General features: G+C 42.9%; 1 protein-coding gene across 4 annotated transcripts in view; it reads left to right on the top strand.

Moving 5' to 3' along the window:
• LOC138964732 (inositol 1,4,5-trisphosphate-gated calcium channel ITPR1-like) overlaps positions 1–21,452 on the top strand; it is a 194,835-nt gene that overhangs the window by 150,077 nt on the left and 23,306 nt on the right. For 2 of the 4 annotated variants that reach the window (XM_070336763.1, XM_070336762.1), the window contains 9 exons: positions 725–781; positions 7,477–7,644; positions 8,138–8,269; positions 8,816–8,984; positions 9,825–9,997; positions 11,107–11,214; positions 15,159–15,356; positions 17,647–17,757; positions 18,169–18,264. In XM_070336763.1, coding sequence (XP_070192864.1) covers positions 725–781; positions 7,477–7,644; positions 8,138–8,269; positions 8,816–8,984; positions 9,825–9,997; positions 11,107–11,214; positions 15,159–15,356; positions 17,647–17,757; positions 18,169–18,264 — 1,212 coding nt within the window. The remainder of the gene's footprint in view (positions 1–724; positions 782–7,476; positions 7,645–8,137; positions 8,270–8,815; positions 8,985–9,824; positions 9,998–11,106; positions 11,215–15,158; positions 15,357–17,646; positions 17,758–18,168; positions 18,265–21,452) is intronic. The other 2 variants (XM_070336765.1, XM_070336764.1) reach the window with 1 other exon arrangement.

Raw genomic sequence — 21,452 nt, 5'->3', positions numbered from 1 at the left:
ATGTAATACATTTACACTGCACTCTTGTTCGTTCATTTCTTTTCTCACTTGTCACTTGTCACTTGTCACTTGTGTTCTTTGTTGTATTCATGTGTGCAAATCTTTGCTTTGTCAATCATGCTGCCAGTCACCTTAAAATCATGGCAGCATGCATCAGAGTTAATTTTGACCTGCAAGAAGGCAGTCAATGTGTCAGCTCCCAGAGTGTGATCCAGCACTTGAAGGTGTTGCAGGATTTCACTGCCAAATAGAAATTTATTCAACATTTTCCTCACACAGGCCACGTAGAACTGGCGCACATCATGCCAGAACTTCTGTTGTGTGGCTGGTGCAAGCTCCTCCTCAGAAATGAATGAACGGCAGTCCATGCCAGCAAAAAATTAAAAAAATAAAAATAAAAAAATAAAAATAAAAAATGCTGAAAATGCGTATGGTTTGAGGTATACGACAATAGGACCCAAAAAACACCGAAAAACCGTAAGAGGACTTGACAGGTATGAAAAGCCCCAGGGGCTCCGTGCACCTGGATTTGACAAGTTTAGTACCTTTAAGGCATGTCCAATTTGGTCTTTTAGCTCACACCCGACTCTTAGATTTTTCTATTTCTCTTTTTTTTCTTCTTTTATTCTTTTTTTTTTTTACCCCAGAAACCGAGAATCCCGTCCATGATATTGTTTGTTTTTGTAGTCATTTTGGTTTGTTCTGTGATTTTATTTGCCTGTAGTCTGAGTCAGAAAGCAAAAAGTTGAAGAAACTTGAGAGTACGCCCGCAGGAGCAAAGGTAAGAGTTCTCTCCACCTAGAGCATGTAGAGTCCGCACTTTGTAGAGACAAATTGTAACGCAAGGTTTGAGTGTTGTCTTAATACTCACTGCGTTTAAAGTTTTTATTATATATTTTGCTGCAAATATGTCTGACAGGAGTACTCTGCATTCAGTAGGAATGGGTGCCTGTTTCACACTGTATTTCTTTCTTCCAATTATCAGCAGAACAGGTTGTACTGTATACCAGCGTTTTTTTTGTTTTTTGCTTTTTTTTTTTTTTTAGCATTCACAAATACAATAGTACATAACTGGGTGTAGCTGATCTGTCCACTTTTGCAAAAAGAATTCTAATCCAATTTGTGTAAAAAAAAAGATCATTAGGATACAAATGACACAATGTTGTTTTATATTCCCTTTAATTCCCTGAAGAAAGTACATTGATTCTCACCCATAATTGCCTCTTTACATGTCAGTCACATTTTTATTTGCGTAAAATTTGGACCCCACATTTTGTTAGAATAAAATTCAGCTTTTGATGAGATTACAGTTGGGTTTCTTTTGTCATCTTCTTCCTCTCTTTTTTGTGTGGTTTTTTAATCAGTTCTTACAGGAGCACTAGCACATAATTCGGTTAAGGTTTTGGATTAACAACATGATTTTGATATTTTTGAATTTTCTGGCTTTTTAAATTTTCAAGTTTCGTTTTTTGGTGGAAGGACTTTTTTTCGTTTGCATTTGTACGTTGATGTGGCGATTTAACTCTGAAGGCTGACGATCGAGGTGAGCTGATTAAAGATGACTGTTCTGCAATGAACATCTGACACTTACTTAAATTCAACATGTAGAACACTTTCTCTTTCTTTCGATTTTTTTTTTAATGGTGTCGACATATTTGCTTACCTGTGTGCTTGGATTGATCTCTAAGATATTATGGTAAGTTACTATTGCAAATTACCATTGCTTACATTCCAGCTTTTTATGTCTCAAACTTTTGTAGTGATTTCTGAGTTTCCTCTAGATGTGTTTCTTGTATATTGCATGAGCTGTTGTATAAACTTCAACACTTAAAGACTTATAGATCTGGTCATATTCCGTCTCATTCCTATAGTAGGATTGGTTGGTTGCTTGGTCATTTTGTAGGTTGGTTGATTGCTTGTTTGAGTGTGCATATATACAGACCTATCAAAGTATTTTGGGCAAAGTTAAAGTCGGGGGGATACAAAATTATGCTCTAGTCAACTGAATCATATGATGTAATTGTAAACTATTTTGTTTGTTGATTTATGTATTTGATATGTTTTTATTTAACATGAAAAACGTTCCAGCCAGGTGGTGCATGCATGATACAGTTTGTGTGTACAGTTGTGATTGTATGTATTTGATGTTGTATTTATGATTGAGCGTTGCGTTCGGGTTGGCTGTAACAAAAAAGCTCACAGTCTGTTTTAAAGTGTCTATGTTGAGTAAATTAAAGGCTGACATAGTCCTATTTAATAATGTTAATTACTTCCAGGGCTTTTCCCATCGTTGCGGGGATGTATAAATTAAGCTTCCTGCAAAATTTTAGGTTTGAAGTCCTTACCAATTACGAGAAATAATTAATTCTTTATAAAGTTTATTGCTATGTTTAGCAACAGTTCTCCCGGACTTGGGCTATTTTTAGACCGTCGACACAGACAGTGCAGCTTCGTCAATCCCCGCGTAAAGGAAATCGCTCACCTTCCACGTAGCGTATTGTGCTAAGCAGGAAAGCGCGCTTTTCTGTATTCTTGTTAACTTTGCAATTTCTGGGAAACATCCACTTTCACTTTGAGACTGTTTTGTTTACATTCGACACTATCAAAACCACTTTGCAATACTGAAATAATTTTTTCTGTGTTCAAAAGCTACAGCTAATCGTTATTATATCTCCTTAGGTACAGTTTTATAACATTATTGGCACATGTAAACAATAGGAATTAATTAATGAACGCTACGAAAAGGGCAGCCTTTAAACTACAGGCAAATCCAGCTAACTCACAAACGGTTAAGTCAAAAATTCGCTTAGCACACAAAGAAATTCTGGTCCGGAATTATCCCTCTTTATCTATGTGTACAAAGTACCCTGAGCTCGAAATGGGATTTCTCTTACGTAAGTCGAAAGACGGATAGCACACAACAGAAAGTCAGTCCCAAAGACAAAGTTTACTCTATATTTACTACAGCAACTCGAAACACGAAACTTGGCGTCTCACACTAGCGCATTGTGTAACCTTATTCCATTCTTCTCTACACGGACGCCACACCGACTGGTCAGTCGGCACGCAATAAAGTATGAACTGAAGTTAGGAGGGGGCGAGGAGTAAGGAGGGGGCGAGGAGTAAGGAGAATTATCCAACTCCAAGAAAACATTCTGAAAAAGGTGGGGAAGTGGTGACAAGGCAGTGAACGCACTCACCATGCACTGATATCATACGAAAGCAGCCACACAAACACAGCACAGAGGCAGAGGCAGGTGTGCAGATGCTTTGTGAGAATAAGCGTTGAAAATCAGTTTGAATTAAAAAAAAAAAACAGCAGATAGAGCCGCATGTCATAATCATTCTTCTTGTCTGGCTTTATTGACTGCATGCCGATCTTGTGGCAGTGACTTTTCACTCTTCAGTCGGACTGTACACAAACCACTCTCCCTCACTGACTACCCCAAGCCCTACAACTGATCTTTGGAAATTGTTTGGAAGAGTACACCTCTCTATTTCTCTCCAATGCTCTTCCTGCTGACTTCAGTGACACCGGACACCCCACTGAGTTTAGCCAGCTACCCCCCCCCCCCCCCCCCTCTCTCTCTCTCTCTCTCCCCCCAGCCATGTACTGTTTGGTGCTGTGGCCAGAGAGGTGTCACCGGCTAATTGAGGCCAGCAGCAAAACTAGTTGACTGTGTCTAACTTTTGACAAAGCAACACAACTGAAGGGTTCACAGATTAGGTAACCGACTCACTGGTCAAGGCTGCAGGGAAACAAGAGTATCTTGTCAATGAAAGAGGTTACACACAGATACGCGATGCTGAGAACGGTGGCCGATTTTTCACTCTCTTTCTCGGAGGGCCTTCATCATTGCAGGGACTGCTGTAAAGAAATGCTTGCTCAGAAACTAACTCTTTTTGCATTGAAACATGCGCCAGAACTGGTGGACACCATCGACAATGTCAAACATGAAATCGAAGCAGTTTGCTTGAGGAAACGGTCGTCAGCAACTCAAACTTCTCTGTTTTCTTTTTTTTAGAAAATCTGAGGTGACTTTCTTTGTGGCCCCGCCCCCTCCCTCTGTGAGGACCCCCCTCCATAAGGACCGATTTTTGTCAACATTTTCAAGGTCGCTAGAGAGGGGTTCCACTGTACTCTTCCAAGTCGAAATTTCGGATAGGACACAATAACAATTCGGTCCCTTCAATTTCGTCTTATCCGGATTTGCCTGTAGTCACTAAAGATGGTGTGTAAATTCCGCACTCTGCAAATTGACTATATTTTTAAGTCTTTTTCTTTTTTACATTTAGTCAAGTTTTGACTACCGTACTTTCCGGGTGACAAGGCGCTTCGTTATCTAAGACGCACCCCCTTCTTTTAAAATTTTTTTTTAATCCAGTCACCCATTGGACGCAGGGGGCCGATAGGGCGCACCAAAATGACCCTGTTTTTGCCATGAGAGGTGGTTCCCCTGTCATATCTGAGAGAGGAAACACTTCCTGCATCGGGGTCAGTGACCGGTCAGTGACCGACTTTAACTGAGTGAAAATATGTGTGCTCTGTGTGTGCGGCCAGATCAAAGGCATTGTGATAGCTGGGTGGCCTTGTTTATAGACACGACCTTCTTCCCAGGGGTCAATGACCCAGTTTTTGCCATGAGAGGTGGTTCCCCTGTCATATCTGAGAGAGGAAACACTTCCTGCACCGGGGTCAGTGACCGAGTTTAACAGAGTGGAAATCTGTGTGTGCGGCCAGATCAAAGGCAGGGCAGTACCTAGTAGCTGAAACATGCATTATCACAAGTTGTTTGACTGGTACTCAAGCGGTCTCTTTGATTTTTTTCGTATTTCATACACGGATTAGGCGCTTCGTTATACAAGACGCAGGGGTCGAACTCGAGGAAAAAAGTCGCGCCTTATGACCCGGAAAGTACGGTAAATGTTTTAACATAGCGGGGGAATCGAGACGAGGGTCGGTGTGTGTGTGTGTGTCTGTCTGTCTGTCTGTCTGTCTGTGCGTGTGTGTGTGTAGAGCGATTCAGACCAAACTACTGAACCGATCTTTATGAGATTTGACATGAGAGTTCCTGGGAATGATATCCCCGGATGGTTTTTTCTTTTTTTCGATAAATACTTTTGATGACGTCATATCCGGCTTTTTGTAAAGTTGAGGCAGCACTGTCACACCCTCATTTTTCAATCAAATTGATTGAAATTTTTGTAAAGCAATCTTCGACGACGGCCGGACTTCGTATTGCATTTCAGCGTGGTGGCTTAAAAATTAATTAATGACTTTGGTCATTAAAAATCTGAAAATTGTAATAAATTTTGTTTATATATAAAACGATCCAAATTTACGTTCATCTTATTGTACATCATTTCCTGATTCCAAAAACATATAAATATGTTATATTTGGATTAAAAACAAGCTCTGAAAATTAAAAATATAAAAATTATAATCAAAATTAAATTTCCAAAATCGATTTAAAAACAATTTCATCTTATTTCTTGTCGGTTCCTGATTCCAAAAACATATAGATATGATATGTTTGGATTAAAAACACGCTCAGAAAGTTAAAACGAAGAGAGGTACAGAAAAGCGTGCTATGCAGCACAGCGAAACCACTACCGCGCTGAACAGGCTCGTCAGTTTCACAAGCGGCGGACTACGGTCATTGTGAAAAAATGCAGTGCGTTCAGTTTCATTCTGTGAGTTCCACAGCTTGACTAAATGTAGTAATTTCGCCTTACGCGACTTGTTTTCTCTTTCTTTTTTTTGTTTGTGCATTTTTGCACTGTAGCCGAGTAATTTTTTTAAGCTCAGATTAAAGTCCTTTGTTTGCTCAAAGTAAAATTGTTTTTTTTGTTTTTTTTATCAGGGGGAAAAGATTGTAACTTAATTCACTGTACAATAATTGTTTTTCCTCAACAAGAAAGATCCATTGTACATTCATTAAGGTGATAAAGGCATTTCTGTTAAGAATTTGTTGACAGTAGTTGTTGGTATAAGTAATTTGTATGTTGCTTCAGTATTAAATAAAACTCTAAGAGTGATAATCATGACTGTTGCAGCAGAACTGGATCTTCAGTATTTTTTTATTTGAATGTTATCACTTGAATTAAATCACCTGAAGACATTTTAAAAATCATCACAGGCTTAAATACCAACAGCTATTTATAATATAGCCATAATGTGTTAATGGTTGAATTAAAGCTTCAGCTTAATCACAATTTACTGTCTTTTCACTCAGAATATTGCCGGCACGGTGGCCTAGTGGTAAGGCGTCCGCCCCGTGATCGGGAGGTCGTGGGTTAGAACCCCGGCCGGGTCATACCTAAGACTTTAAAATTGGCAATCTAGTGGCTGCTCCGCCTGGCGTCTGGCATTATGGGGTTAGTGCTAGGACTGGTTGGTCCGGTGTCAGAATAATGTGACTGGGTGAGACATGAAGCCTGTGCTGCGACTTCTGTCTTGTGTGTGGCGCACGTTAAATGTCAAAGCAGCACCGCCCTGATATGGCCCTTCGTGGTCGGCTGGGCGTTAAGCAAACAAACAAACAAAGCAAACTCAGAATATTGTAGCACGAGGACTGTGCAGTGAGGTAATATATAATGAGAATGCCCAAATGTTTGTGGTCAAGAGATGACGATTATAAAGTTAAAACCCAAATGTAGAGCAGGTTGAAAGTATAATAACTACTTTCACTGTATTTCTGTTTGACAATTATTAATCATCTAGGTTATAACTATTTTATTTTAAATATTAATACATGTACTTCACGGTGCAATCATGAGATGAAGTTAATAATAATAATAATGACTGGACATTTTTAAGTGCCTAACCTATGGCTCTAGGCCCTTTTTAAAAGAACATATAGATATACAGAATAGAACAATTAAAAGTACAACCTACATAAAAGTTACACAGTTTTTGTTTTTGTTTTTGTTAACATTATCAGTTGACTGTCAACAACTTGAGGGCTGTAAATTACATCTGTATTGACATTGTAACAAAACATCATTTGGGTTCATTTATGAAGGTAATTGAATAATTGTTTGTACGATGGTTGAGAAATATTCTTCTGGATGGTTATTTTGGAGCTGTCTTCCGGACCTTTCAGCTGTTTGGAAAGGAATCACAGAATTATATAAACATGAATAATATGTAAATATGCTGCTGCTGCTGATATAATTAATATGTCATTATGATAACGATTGAGACTTTTATCCACATTTCAGGTTACCTGTAACCAGAAACTGAGAAGCCTGCTCGGCATGACATTTAAAATACAACCACCAAGACAAAAATTCCAGACTACTCCCGAATCATTATCTTGTTTCGATCTTGATATTTTCCACCAAAAGCTGCGCGTATGGCTGCCTGAATGGCGAGGTAAAAACAGTCATACCCGTAAAAGATCGTGGGAGTTTAGCCCATGAACAAAGAAGAAGAAGATCTTGTACTTTAAATGCAGTGTATCTTCTGTACAGGGAGAGGCACTCCGCCAGAGCTTGCTGACCAGATTCTACGGACGCTCACAAGTGCGGAGTCGACGAGAAAGCGCAGCAGGGGGGGCTCTCGGCAGTAAAAACCGAGGAGTTGGAAACCCCGGCACGGTGGTCTTGAGTCGGACGGAACTTACGCTGCACGAAGTACAGGTGTGTTGGAGGAAATTTGTGGAAGGGGGATGGGTGGGGGGAGGTCCTGTGTGTGAGTGTGCTAAGGGGTTGGCGGGGGGATGTTTTGGATAGGACGAGTCTGAAGCAATTTCTGATGATAAAGTTAAAAAAAACACGGTTTTTCTGCTTTGTTGTGTTTTGTTGTTGTAGTTCTTTGTTTATTTCTTTGTTGGGGGGGGGGGGGGGGGGTGGGGGGGGGAGTGCTCAGCAAGCAGTTCAGAAATAGATGTCACTGGGCTTACCTTTCTTTTCCTTACCTTATCTTATACCTTACCTAATACTCTGCTCTACTCTACCTACTCTACTCAGGGACAGATTGCCTAAAATCTCCGTTCTTGAGTAATAAAGTTTGTTTGTTTGTTCGTTTGTTCGTACTCTACCAGACTACCCTACCCTACCCCACCTATCCTACCTTACTCTACCTATACCTTTACCTCACCTTACCGTACCTTTTTTGTGACTGACCCCACAGTGCCACCTGGACAGGGAAGGTGCGTCCCAGCTGGTGATAGATCTCATCACCAAGAACACCAGCAACAAGATCTTCCAGATGACCGTGGATCTGGGCATCGCTCTCTTGGAAGGAGGCAACAGCATTATACAGGTGGGCTATGGCGCTAGATGTTAACTGTATGGGTGAAATTTTGTTGGGATGGTACTGAGGGCTTGAAAGTTTGACGTCATTGAGAAGCTTATAACTAATATAAGTGAACGCAAGATGAAATTGTGCTGTATATTACTAGATGGCTTTTTGCACGTGAAAGAGTGAATGGTAATGCATCTGTGTGTGTGTGTGTGTGTGTGCGTGTGCGTGTTTGGGGGGGAAGATTTGGTGTGTGTGAGTCACAGAGAGGGAGTGTGTGTGTGTGTGTGTGTGTGTGTGTGTGTGTGTGTGTGTGTGTGTGTGTGTGTGTGTGTGTGTGTGTGTGTGTGTGTGTGCTTCTGCTTCAGCACAAATGTGTATGTTTGTTGTTGTTGTGTTTGCTATTTTCTATCCATGACAAAGTCGCATTAAATGAAGCATTATAATTTGATTCTTACTACACTCAGCCATTTTAGGGTAAAGTAAAGTCTTAATTATAAAATCATCATATCATTTTTCACAACACACACACTAAATGTACACCGCATTGCCTTAATTTCTTTACAGCAATCCATATTCACCATGCTGATGTCGGACAAGCGTACAGACACGTTCTTCAAGGTGTTCTACGATCGCATGAAGGACGCACAGCAGGAGATCAAGAATACGGTGTCGGTCAACACCACAGACACGCAGCGCAAACCTCTGGACAAAGACAAGGAAGAGAAAAGGCGACGTAAGGAAAACAGAAGACTTGTGTGCTTACAAATCTCATGAGACTGTTTGATAAGGCGTAAGCGAAAGGCATGTTTGATAAGGCGTAAGCGAAGGGCATGTTTGATAAGGCGTAAGCGAAGGGCATGTTTGATAAAGCGTAAGGAAAGGGCAGCTTACTGCGGAGGGTGTGAATTTCAAGTGAAAAGAGAGATCAGTCTTTTGAGCTTAAGAATTGCAAGGTTACTTCTTTTTCTTGTTTGCTTGTCACACTTGCAGATCAGTTCTCAAGGTGAAGTTGGTCATCCTGTGTAGTTCCTCCACAGGCTCGTACAGTTCGTCTTCAAAGTACGTGGCAGGGCTTGGCAAAACCTTGATCCTTCCTCAGCTGTTTGAGGTTTCTCATGTCCTGGCGGAATGTGGTCTGCAGAATTTCAAGTAAAATGGAACAATGTTAATTGTGCTTAAAAATTCCACAGCAAAAATGTATGGATAAAGTATGTGAGGCAAATTGGTTGGTTGTGTTGCTCTTCTCTCCTTTTCTCGTTTCAAAATAAAGTGAAAATGTTTGTGTCTGGGCATATGTGTCTGTGTATTGTGTGTCTTGTGTCTTCATGTTTGCAGTTTCTGTAAACAGGGCTGAGATGCACAAAGCGAAACCGGGTTGGAACCAGCCACAGGGTTTGATTGGTTGAAACTACAACATATCTCAATTTCAACCAATCCGACGCCGCGGCTGCATATCACTCAGCTGGGTGGAACCCAGTTTCGCTTTGTGCACTGACAGCTCAGATCCCTGACCACAGGTACAAATCTTTTTGTCTCATGTTAATTTTCCCCAAAACTCTCTGCCCCCTTGCAGGCCAAAAGCCACCCGGCAATGTGAATGATGACCTGAAGAACCAGTTTGACGAGGCCGCCATGCACACAAATCAGGCACTGTCTCACATTCGCGCGGCACAGGGTCGGCCCGGTGAGGAAGAGGGAGACGATCATCCTACCCCTCACGCCTCTGATGATTCTTCTGGAGATAAGGTCAGTGGATAGGAGTTTGTTTGTTTCTTTGGTGTGTTTTTTTCTTTACCAGTCATTGCTTTGTCATTGCCATGACCATTTTTGGGACATTTTAAGATAAAGTCACAATAACATTTCTTAATTATTTTTTCTGTCGTGTCTATTGTTTGTCAATTTAAAAGGTCGTTAGGAGGTCGAGGTTCTTGTGAATGCTTTGTTTTGTTGTGAATTTAATGTTGCAAAACATTTAACCTTTTTTGGTTTGTTTAATTTTTGACAAAACGAAACAGTCACAAATACGTTCCACAAACTGACCTTTTGTTTGTTATAGGTTTTATAACAATAGCAGACCTGTTTACTCTTACGGAATGAGCGGAAGTTTTACGGATTTAAGATCGTCTTTCCGCTTGTCCGCGCACTGCTTGAAATCTTCCGCAATTTGGCGCGATTTCGAGAAAAAAATATTTGTGATGTTTTCGGTAAAAAGTTGCGATAGTTTTCTCAGTATTAAGACGTCTTTCGTCAATTTCCGGTTAGAACGGTGTCTTCTTCCGGGACTTTGGTTACACGTGTTGCCTGTTGGTGTCCTTTTGCAAAATGCCTCCAAAAAGAAAGGAACAACACCGACACCGACACGAAACTGACGATGAAGAGCGCGATAGTGCGTGTGGGGCAGAGAAGAAGAGAATCTATTATCAGAAGTGGAAAGAAGATTACTCAAAGAAGTATCCGGACTTGACGGTTTCCAGGAAATTTGGACCAAGCCATTCTTACTGCACGCTGTGTGACAGTCATTTCTCGATCACTTTTTTCTTTCTATTTGCTTTCTCCGAAAACTACATCTCAAATATACAATGACGCTATCATGTAATGTAGAATTAAGTTGATCATTTCTTTGCACACAGCAAATTATGAAAAAAAGAGTGTGTTTTATTGCTTTAGAGCGAGTTTGTGGCTTCAAAAAAAATCTTCCGCATGAAGTGGAAAATCTTCCTCATTTTCCTTCAAATCTTCCTCATGGGTCAATGTCAGGGTAAACAGGTCTGCAATAGCAGTCTTAATGCATCTGTTTATAATTTTTTCTCCAAGAAAGCCAGTTTTGTTGTGTTTGTAACCTTTTTTCCATGCAGGCATCCAAGGACAAGGATGTGAAGCAGCTGCCTATCCAGATCGCCATCATGAAGAACATCCTGCGCTTCCTGCAACTGCTGTGTGAAAATCACAACAGGGACCTCCAGGTTAGGCCCACACAATAATACAGTCAAACCTGTCCACCCAAGGGACCGACCAGGTTAAGCCCACAGAATAATACAGTCAAACCTGTCCACCCAACGGACCGACCAGGTTAGGCCCACAAAATAATACAGTCAAACCTGTCCACCCAAGGGACCGACCAGGTTAGGCCCACAAAATCATACAGTCAAACCTGTCCACCCAGGGGACCGACCAGGTTAGGCCCACAAAATCATACAGTCAAACCTGTCAACCCAGGGGACCGACCAGGTTAGGCCCACAAAATAATACAGTCAAACCTGTCCACCCAAGGGACCGACCAGGTTAGGCCCACAAAATAATACAGTTACAGTCAAACCTGTCCACCCAAGGGACCGACCAGGTTAGGCCCACAAAATAATACAGTCAAACCTGTCCACCCAGGGGACCGACCAAGTTAGGCCCACAGAATAATACAGTCAAACCTGTCCACCCAAGGGACCAACCAGGTTAGGCCCACAAAATCATACAGTCAAACCTGTCCACCCAGGGGACCGACCAGGTTAGGCCCACAGAATAATACAGTCAAACCTGTCCACCCAGGGGACCGACCAGGTTAGGCCCACAAAATAATACAGTCAAACCTGTCCACCCAGGGGACCAACCAAGTTAGGCCCACAAAATAATACAGTCAAACCTGTCCACCCAAGGGACCTCCAGGTTAGGCCCACAAAATAATACAGTCAAACCTGTCCACCCAAGGGACCGACCAGGTTAGGCCCACAGAATAATACAGTCAAACCTGTCCACCCAGGGGACCGACCAGGTTAGGCCCACAAAATAGTACAGTCAAACCTGTCCACCCAGGGGACCGACCAGGTTAGGCCCACAAAATAATACAGTCAAACCTGTCCACCCAGGGGACCGACAGGTTAGGCCCACAAAATAATACAGTCAAACCTGTCCACCCAAGGGACCGACCAAGTTAGGCCCACAAAATAATACAGTCAAACCTGTCCACCCAAGGGACCGACCAGGTTAGGCCCACAAAATAATACAGTCAAACCTGTCCACCCAAGGGACCTCCGGGTTAGGCCCACAAAATAATACAGTCAAACCTGTCCACCCAGGGGACCGACCAGGTTAGGCCCACAGAATAATACAGTCAAACCTGTCCACCCGAGGGACCGACCAGGTTAGGCCCACAAAATAGTACAGTCAAACCTGTCCACCCAGTGGACCGACCAGGTTAGGCCCACAAAATAATACAGTCAAACCTGTCCACCCAGGGGACCGACAGGTTAGGCCCACAAAATAATACAGTCAAACCTGTCCACCCAAGGGACTGACCAGGTTAGGCCCACAAAATAATACAGTCAAACCTGTCCACCCAAGGGACCGACCAGGTTAGGCCCACAAAATAATACAGTCAAACCTGTCCACCCTAGGGACCTCCAGGTTAGGCCCACAAAATAATACAGTCAAACCTGTCCACCCAAGGGACCGACCAAGTTAGGCCCACAAAATAATAGTCAAACCTGTCCACCCAGGGGACCGACAGGTTAGGCCCACAAAATAATACAGTCAAACCTGTCCAGCCAAGGGACCGACCAAGTTAGGCCCACAAAATAATACAGTCAAACCTGTCCAGCCAAGGGACCGACCAAGTTAGGCCCACAAAATAATACAGTCAAACCTGTCCACCCAGGGGACCGACAGGTTAAGCCCACAGAATAATACAGTCAAACCTGTCCACCCAAGGGACCTCCAGGTTAGGCCCACAGAATAATACAGTCAAACCTGTCCACCCAGGGGACCGACCAGGTTAGGCCCACAGAATAATACAGTCAAACCTGTCCACCCAAGGGACCTCCAGGTTAGGCCCACAGAATAATACAGTCAAACCTGTCCACCCAGGGGACCGACAGGTTAGGCCCACAAAATAATACAGTCAAACCTGTCCACCGAAGGGACCGACCAAGTTAGGCCCACAAAATAATACAGTCAAACCTGTCCACCCAAGGGACCTCCAGGTTAGGCCCACAAAATAATACAGTCAAACCTGTCCACCCAGGGGACCGACCAGGTTAGGCCCACAAAATAATACAGTCAAACCTGTCCACCCAAGGGACCTCCAGGTTAGGCCCACAGAATAATACAGTCAAACCTGTCCACCCAGGGGACCGACCAAGTTAGGCCCACAAAATAATACAGTCAAACCTGTCCACCCAGGGGACCGACAGGTTAGGCCCACAAAATAATACAGTCAAACCTGTCCACCCAAGGGACCGACCAAGTTAGGCCCACAAAATAATACAGTCAAACCTGTCCACCCAGGGGACCGACAGGTTAGGCCCACAAAATAATACAGTCAAACCTGTCCACCCAGGGGACCAACCAAGTTAGGCCCACAAAATAATACAGTCAAACCTGTCCACCCAAGGGACCGACCAAGTTAGGCCCACAAAATAATACAGTCAAACCGGTCCACCCAGGGGACCGACCAGGTTAGGCCCACAAAATAATACAGTCAAACCTGTCCACCCAGGGGACCGACAGGTTAGGCCCACAAAATAATAGTCAAACCTGTCCACCCAAGGGACCTCCAGGTTAGGCCCACAAAATAATACAGTCAAACCTGTCCACCCAGGGGACCGACCAAGTTAGGCCCACAAAATAATACAGTCAAACCTGTCCACCCAAGGGACCGACCAAGTTAGGCCCACAAAATAATACAGTCAAACCGGTCCACCCAGGGGACCGACCAAGTTAGGCCCACGAAATAATACAGTCAAACCTGTCCACCCAGGGGACCTCCAGGTTAGGCCCACAAAATAATACAGTCAAACCTGTCCACCCAGGGGACCTCCAGGTTAGGCCCACAAAATAATACAGTCAAACCTGTCCACCCAGGGGACCGACCAAGTTAGGCCCACAAAATAATACAGTCAAACCTGTCAACCCAAGGGACCGACAGGTTAGGCCCACAAAATAATACAGTCAAACCTGTCCACCCAAGGGACTCGACCGACCAAGTTAGGCCCACAAAATAATACAGTCAAACCTGTCCACCCAGGGGACCGACAGGTTAGGCCCACAAAATAATACAGTCAAACCTGTCCACCCAAGGGACCGACCAAGTTAGGCCCACAAAATAATACAGTCAAACCTGTCCACCCAGGGGACCGACAGGTTAGGCCCACAAAATAATACAGTCAAACCTGTCCACCCAAGGGACCTCCAGGTTAGGCCCACAAAATAATACAGTCAAACCTGTCCACCCAAGGGACCGACCAGGTTAGGCCCACAAAATAATACAGTCAAACCTGTCCACCCAAGGGACCGACCAGGTTAGGCCCACAAAATAATACAGTCAAACCTGTCCACCCAAGGGACCTCCAGGTTAGGCCCACAAAATAATACAGTCAAACCTGTCCACCCAAGGGACCGACCAGGTTAGGCCCACAAAATAATACAGTCAAACCTGTCCACCCAAGGGACCGACCAAAAGTGGTCGTTAAAGACAGGTGGTCGTTATGGAAGCGTGAATTATAGAGAGAAAAAATCTGGTCGGGAATCCTTTAGGTTCAGCAGTATGTTTGTTCCCGATGACAGGGTAAAAAAAACGAATTTGAAAGATGGTTTACAAAAAGCATAAAAACTCAAACCACTTGACCTACATACTTGAAACTGTGTGGAACGAGCATACCACATTTCAAGCTAGTATACACCATATATGAAGTAATTTGCTGAAGACATGTGGGAAATATAAGCATTTTTGAGGGTAGTTTTTTGTATTTTATTTTTTGTTGTTTGGGGGGGGGGGGGGGAGGGGGCTGGGGTGGTCACCCTGTGGGTCACCCTGTGGGATGAAAGAATCTTGAAAATGTAATGGTCATGGGTAGCTGGTATGAATTTTTCTAATGTCTAAACATGCATCTGTGATCAACAACGTTCGTTGTGTTTGCAGAACTACCTGCGAGAGCAGCGCAACACCAAGTTCAACCTGGTGTGCGAGACGCTCCAGTTCTTGGACTGCATCTGCGGCAGCACCACGGGGGGTCTGGGTCTGCTGGGTCTCTACATCAACGAGAGCAACGTCGACCTCATCACGCAGGCCCTCGTCACCCTCACCGAGTACTGTCAGGGGCCTTGTCACGAGAACCAGGTGAGCTTGTCAGGAATTGCAGTACAGTAGAACCCCCTGTTTACGACTTTGGAAAAACCTTGAAAATTAGGTCGTAAAAAGGGGGGGTCTTAAAAGGGGGGTTTGAGTTTTTGGCCGGTCGGTCATGAATTTGGTTGCAGTGTATGTACTGTCATGTTTACACACAAACACACAGTTGCAGTTTACTGTCAGAGTCAAAACACACACTCACACACACACGCACACACACACACAAACACATTACAGCAGAACAACTTGAACTCAAATTTCAAAGAAAATTTACTCATGGCGTAATGCTCGCTCCCCGCTGAGTGAAGCACATTTGACATTGTGGCGCAACCAGTAAAATCCGAATGTCCTAACTCGATAGAAAGCATAACGACTTTTCTCCCGAATCATCTTTCCGCTCATATGAATGATTTGTCGCCTTGCATCGCTAAACTAGACCACGATCGTTGAGGTCTTCGTACAGGCTCCTCTCTTTGCGTACTTTCGCTTCGCTATCCTTTTCACCATCTAGATAACACCGAGTCCTTATTATCCTTGACGACACACGGAATTTTCGTATTCCCGACTCCCAAGGAAGTCACCGAGGATCGCCACTTCGCTCGATTAGCGATTACTTTATTAGCTCTCTACTCAAGAGTCGACGCTTTTCTTTTTCTTTCGCGAATCTTCGTTTGTCAACAAGACAGTCGTCGTGACAAGATAGTGTGCAGAAAAAAACCGGATGTATCAGGATCTCGCGCGCGCCAGATTTTGTTTTTATTTCTTCTCGCGATAGTTGGAGGAGCGAGAGCCGCCATGTTGTGTTTTCGTCTGCTCGAAATATGCGCAAAAGTCGTAAATCATCCCAAAAAGCTCGGTCGTAAGTCGCGTTTTGGGTCATTATCCTTGACGATACACAGGATTTGCATCTTCCCGACTTCTAAGGAAGTCGCGGCGGATTCTATCGTGCGCGAGATTTAGTTTTTTTTTCGTCTCGCGATAGTTCGAGGAGCAAGAGCCGCCATGTATTGTTTTCGTCTGCTCGACTACAAATGCGCGAAAATCGTAATTCATCCCCAAAAGCTCGGTCGTAAGTCGTGTTTTGGGGTGAGTCGTTCACTGGGGGTTCATTATATAGTAGAATGCATCCGTGGTAGCAAAATCTGTCGTAAAAACGGGGTGGTCGTAAACAGGGGGGTCGCTAAGGGGGAGTTCTACTGTAATCAACTGGTGCAGATTGTTAATGTTTTTATTTAATTTTTTATTTTTATTTTAATTTTTACTGTGTGGGGCCTTGTCATGAGAACCAGGTAAGCATGTATGACATTTCAGTAACTTGTAGATTTTTTATTTTTTTTACTGTCAGGGGGACTTGTAAAGAGAACCAGGTAGGCATGTGTGCAGAATAGCCGAATTCCGTAAATTTTGTTGGGTTTTGTAATTGGGTTGTGAAAGAGTGAATGGTTTCTTGCTTTCACTGTTAAGCTAAGGAAGGCCGATATTTTCTCATGGAGAGTTTCTGGGTTTATGAAGACCACACGATTATTGCTTTTTTGTCACTTTCAAGTTCAGTTTTCACTTTCACAAGTTACAAAACAAAATACACACAACACATCATATTAATACTGCATTATAAAATTCAGTTTTGGGCGGGGATGTAGCTCAGTCGGTAGCGCGCTGGATTTGTATCCAGTTGGCCGCTGTCAGCGTGAGTTCGTCCCCACGTTCGGCGAGAGATTTATTTCTCAGAGTTAACTTTTGTGTGCAGACTCTCCTCAGTATCCGAACACCTCCGTGTGTACACGCAAGCACAAGACCAAGTGCGCACGAAAAAGATCCTGTAATCCATGTCAGAGTTCGGTGGGTTATAGAAACACGAAAATACCCAGCATGCTTCCTCCGAAAACGGCGTATGGCTGCCTAAATGGCGGGGTAAAAAACGGTCATACACGTAAAATTCCACTCGTGCAAAAAACACGAGTGTACATGGGAGTTTCAGCCCGCGAACGCAGAAGAAGAAGAAGCTTTCAGTGAGGCAAGCCTTCCACATGTGCTCCTTGTCCAGGTGTTTCATGCAGACACACCCTTCGCTAGTGACTGCAGGTCTATAACATCAGTTTGACCTACTAAAAGCTAGAGTATTCACTCTTTCACAACCAATACAAACTGGACAGAGTGATTTCCGAAGTTTGTCTCACTTTTCAGAGAGGAACTTTCAGTCTATTGAATGACAGAAACGTGTAGAATTTGTAATATGACAATATAATATATATGTTAAAAATCAGTTTTCTTATCTTTGCAGAACGCCATCGCCATGCATGAGAGCAATGGCATCGACATCATCATCGCCCTTCTCCTCAATGACATCAACCCTCTGGGGCGTCATCGCATGGATCTTGTCCTCGAGTTGAAGGTACGTAGAAAACAACATCTTGGCTGTTATTCTCTTGTCAGCGATGACCGATTTAAACTGTACAAATTAAGAAAAGTAAATTGTCAGGCTGCTCTGAAAAAGATATATGAATAAAGCGGGACCCTACATTTTAAACTTCTTCCTTTTTAAAGCCCCACTCCACCTCACATGAAGTTTACAGAACAATGGCATCTTTCACAAAAACAGGAATACTAACGTTATGGAACACGCGTGCAAACGCATTTTACATCCATCATTTGAAAAAAATGGTGATGAAGATTCCGTCGACCTGAAATTTTGACCAAAAGAAATAAACTGAAATCGGTTTACTTGAGGCGTCACTGAAAAAAATGTATGTGTTTGATAGTTTAAGGAAATACAGAATTAAAAGTTCATGTTGTGTATTTTCAGAACAATGCGTCCAAGTTGCTGCTTGCCATCATGGAGAGTAGACACGACAGCGAGAACGCTGAACGCATCCTCAACAACATGAACCCAAAGCAACTGGTACGTTGTCAGTTTAACAATCGCATTGTTGACATTTTTCTTGAGTGCACAAATGACGGTTGTTGTTTTTCCAGGGTACCCACCAAATGTTTAACGGCAAAGAATTTAATGCAAATAGTGTGATTTTCCTCTGAGCCCAGGGCTGAGATGCATGAAGCGAAACTGGGTGCCACCCAAATGGGTGATACACATCGGCGGGATCGGATTGGTTGAAACTGAAATTTGTTGTGATTTCAACCAATCAGACCTCGCGGTTTGTTCCCACTCAGTTGGGTGGCACCTCAGCACTGTTGTAAATTTTAAGGCTTGCTTGCAAGGATCCAGGCTGCAAATTCTGAACTGCAGGTGTTTCTTCTTTACTGTTTAGTATTATGTTAGCATGTTTGCTTAGGAACGATGCTTTATATGAAAAAACAACAACTGAACTTTTGCAAAAGGTTTAAGTGTATGATATGAAACCCATGCGTTCCTAATTGACCATATGCTACCACTGAGGGTGTTATTACATGTGTCATCATTTGAACAATTTTGACTTTTTCCCATTGCATCATTTCAAGGTGAGATTATGTATTCAGTACAGCAAACAATTGCTGCGCTTTTCTTTTTTTTTTTTCTTTTTTTTTTTTTTTACTGTTTATTGGTTCATAAACAAGGGCTTTGACAATCATAATAAAGGAATACTGAAGTGAAAAAAGAAAAGAAAAAATACTAGCATTAGTTTGGTTGAAAACTCCAATGTGGTACACTCAAATTTCAGGTGGAAGCCATGCGGCAGATTTTCAAACAGGCGGTGATGGAGGGAGATATTGTTTCACTGGAGGTTGTTAAAGACATGCATCATTGGTCGTGTTGTCGATCGGTCTTGTGGTGTTCTATGGCGTGCTTCCTTGCTTTTAATGTTGTTGTGGATTTTTCTCGTTGGCCTGATTCATCTTTTAATTACTCTGATGGGATTTGGGGTGATTCTGTCTGCAGTCATGAAAACAGGTGTTTCCAGTTGAATTAAATTATCCTTGCCATTATGATTTCACCCTATCTTCTTCATTTTCCTTTCTAGTTGCTTTAAAGGCACAGTATTTTCTGTGTAAACGATTCAACTTGCCATCTCAAATCTGTCTAGCCTTTAAACATATATGATAACAGCGAACGACAAGAAGAAGAATCAATCAATCAATATGAAGCTTATATAGCGCGTATTCCGTGGGTACAGTTCTAAGCGCTTGTCGAAGAGTTGTCACCACAGGACTAACAAAAAAACTAACATCTTCAGACGGACACACTAGCAAACCCTGGTGAACATACAACAAACAACTGTTTAAGAACAATGTACACATCAATAGCTAGGTCCAAACAAAATAATATTAAGCACAAAGAAAATCCCTCTCACAGAGCACAGCACAAGAATGTCTTTTGGGGCACAACAAGAAGAAACATATATGATAACAGCGAACGACAAGAAGAAGAAGAAACATATATGATAAGACCATCCCTGCACTCGAACATGAACTAAAACTCAACTGCCCAGCAGAATCCTGTCTAGGGTGGGAATTTTTGACTAATTCAATTTTTGACTGAAGCTAATGAGTGGAAAACTGTAAAATTAATTCATAAAAAAAATCTCACTCTACACAGGAAGCAGTCAAGATGTTGAATTTTGGTTTCCAACAAAATAGTCTAGAGACAATCCTGCTTGCTGCCGCGCGAGCCCTCTTTATCTTCACTGCGCTGGCTGCAAAACTCCTCCGCGCGGAGGTGTTTTCAGACACATGAGACACAGGGTGAAAAAGGAAGGTCACATCCCATGTAAAAGCCTGCGCATGGCCAGATATGAGATGGATGAGCTAAAATGTTTTTGTGGAAAATAAGGACTGTGCAAGTTTACCTAAGACTTTAAAATTGGCAATCTAGTGGCTGCTCCGCCTGGCGTCTGGCATTATGGGGTTAGTGCTAGGACTGGTTGGTCCGGTGTCAGAATAATGTGACTGGGTGAGACATGAAGCCTGTGCTGCGACTTCTGTCTTGTGTGTGGCGCACGTTATATGTCAAAGGAGCACCGCCTTGATATGGCCCTTCATGGTCCGCTGGGCGTTAAGCAAAAATTAAAAAAAATAACAAAACACTCCTAGGACATGATTTACTCCAAGCATCCCAGCATATAAGCATGTCATGGCCCAATTAAATAGACACTATAGTTCTGGGGACAGACGGGCGCGGTGGTAAGACGTCGGCCTCCTAATCGGGAGGTCGTGAGTTCGAATCCCGGTCGCTGCCGCCTGGTGGGTTAAGAGTGGAGATTTTTCCGATCTCCCAGGTCAACTTATGTGCAGACCTGCTAGTGACTTAACCCCCTTCGTGTGTACACGCAAGCACAAGACCAAGTGCGCACGGAAAAGATCCTGTAATCCATGTCAGAGTTCGGTGGGTTATAGAAACACGAAAATACCCAGCATGCTTCCTCCGAAAGCGGCGTATGGCTGCCTAAATGGCGGGGTAAAAACGGTCATACACGTAAAATTCCACTCGTGCAAAAACACGAGTGTACGAGGGAGTTTCAGCCCACGAACGCAGAAGAAGAAGAAGTTCTGGGGACAGAAAAAACAAGTTAGCAATAGCAATTACTCCCATAAACGCTGTTTGCCAGGTAACAGGTATCAAATTTGGCTCATTTGAAGTTTCAATGCTTTCCTGTGGCCCTTTATTTTAACTCTGAATACTGTATTCATGTGCATTTCTGGCCCATTTGATTAATGTTTCAATGCTGTCCTGTGGCCCTTTATTTTAACTGAAAAGACTGAATTTTCCTTTGTAATACAATCCCTTAATTAGTCCTTACATGCGTAATCCTACCCTTCATGTGTAATAGAATATCAACTTCCAGTAATACTGCCCACATCAGCCCAAATTTCTTTTGATGAACCTCACAGTATGCCCGTGCAATTGAGAAAGAAAAGGTCGTTTGTTTCATAAAATCAGCGTGGAGTATTTGTCATTGTTGTTCCCCGATTTTATGTTTCGATTCATCACGTTGGTTCAGAAGGAAAAGGTTATTGTCATTTCGAAAACAATTAGACAATTCTGTGCACTTTAAAAAAAATAAAAAATAAAAAAAAAATTTTGTAGGGGGTGGTTGGGGGGTGAGTAACATGTAAGTGTAACTAGAAATACCAAATGCATGCTTGTGGGAGAGT

This window comes from Littorina saxatilis, linkage group LG4, assembly GCF_037325665.1.
Source record: "Littorina saxatilis isolate snail1 linkage group LG4, US_GU_Lsax_2.0, whole genome shotgun sequence".
NCBI lineage: Eukaryota > Metazoa > Mollusca > Gastropoda > Littorinimorpha > Littorinidae > Littorina > Littorina saxatilis.
This window is presented reverse-complemented; position numbering and strand designations above follow the sequence as displayed.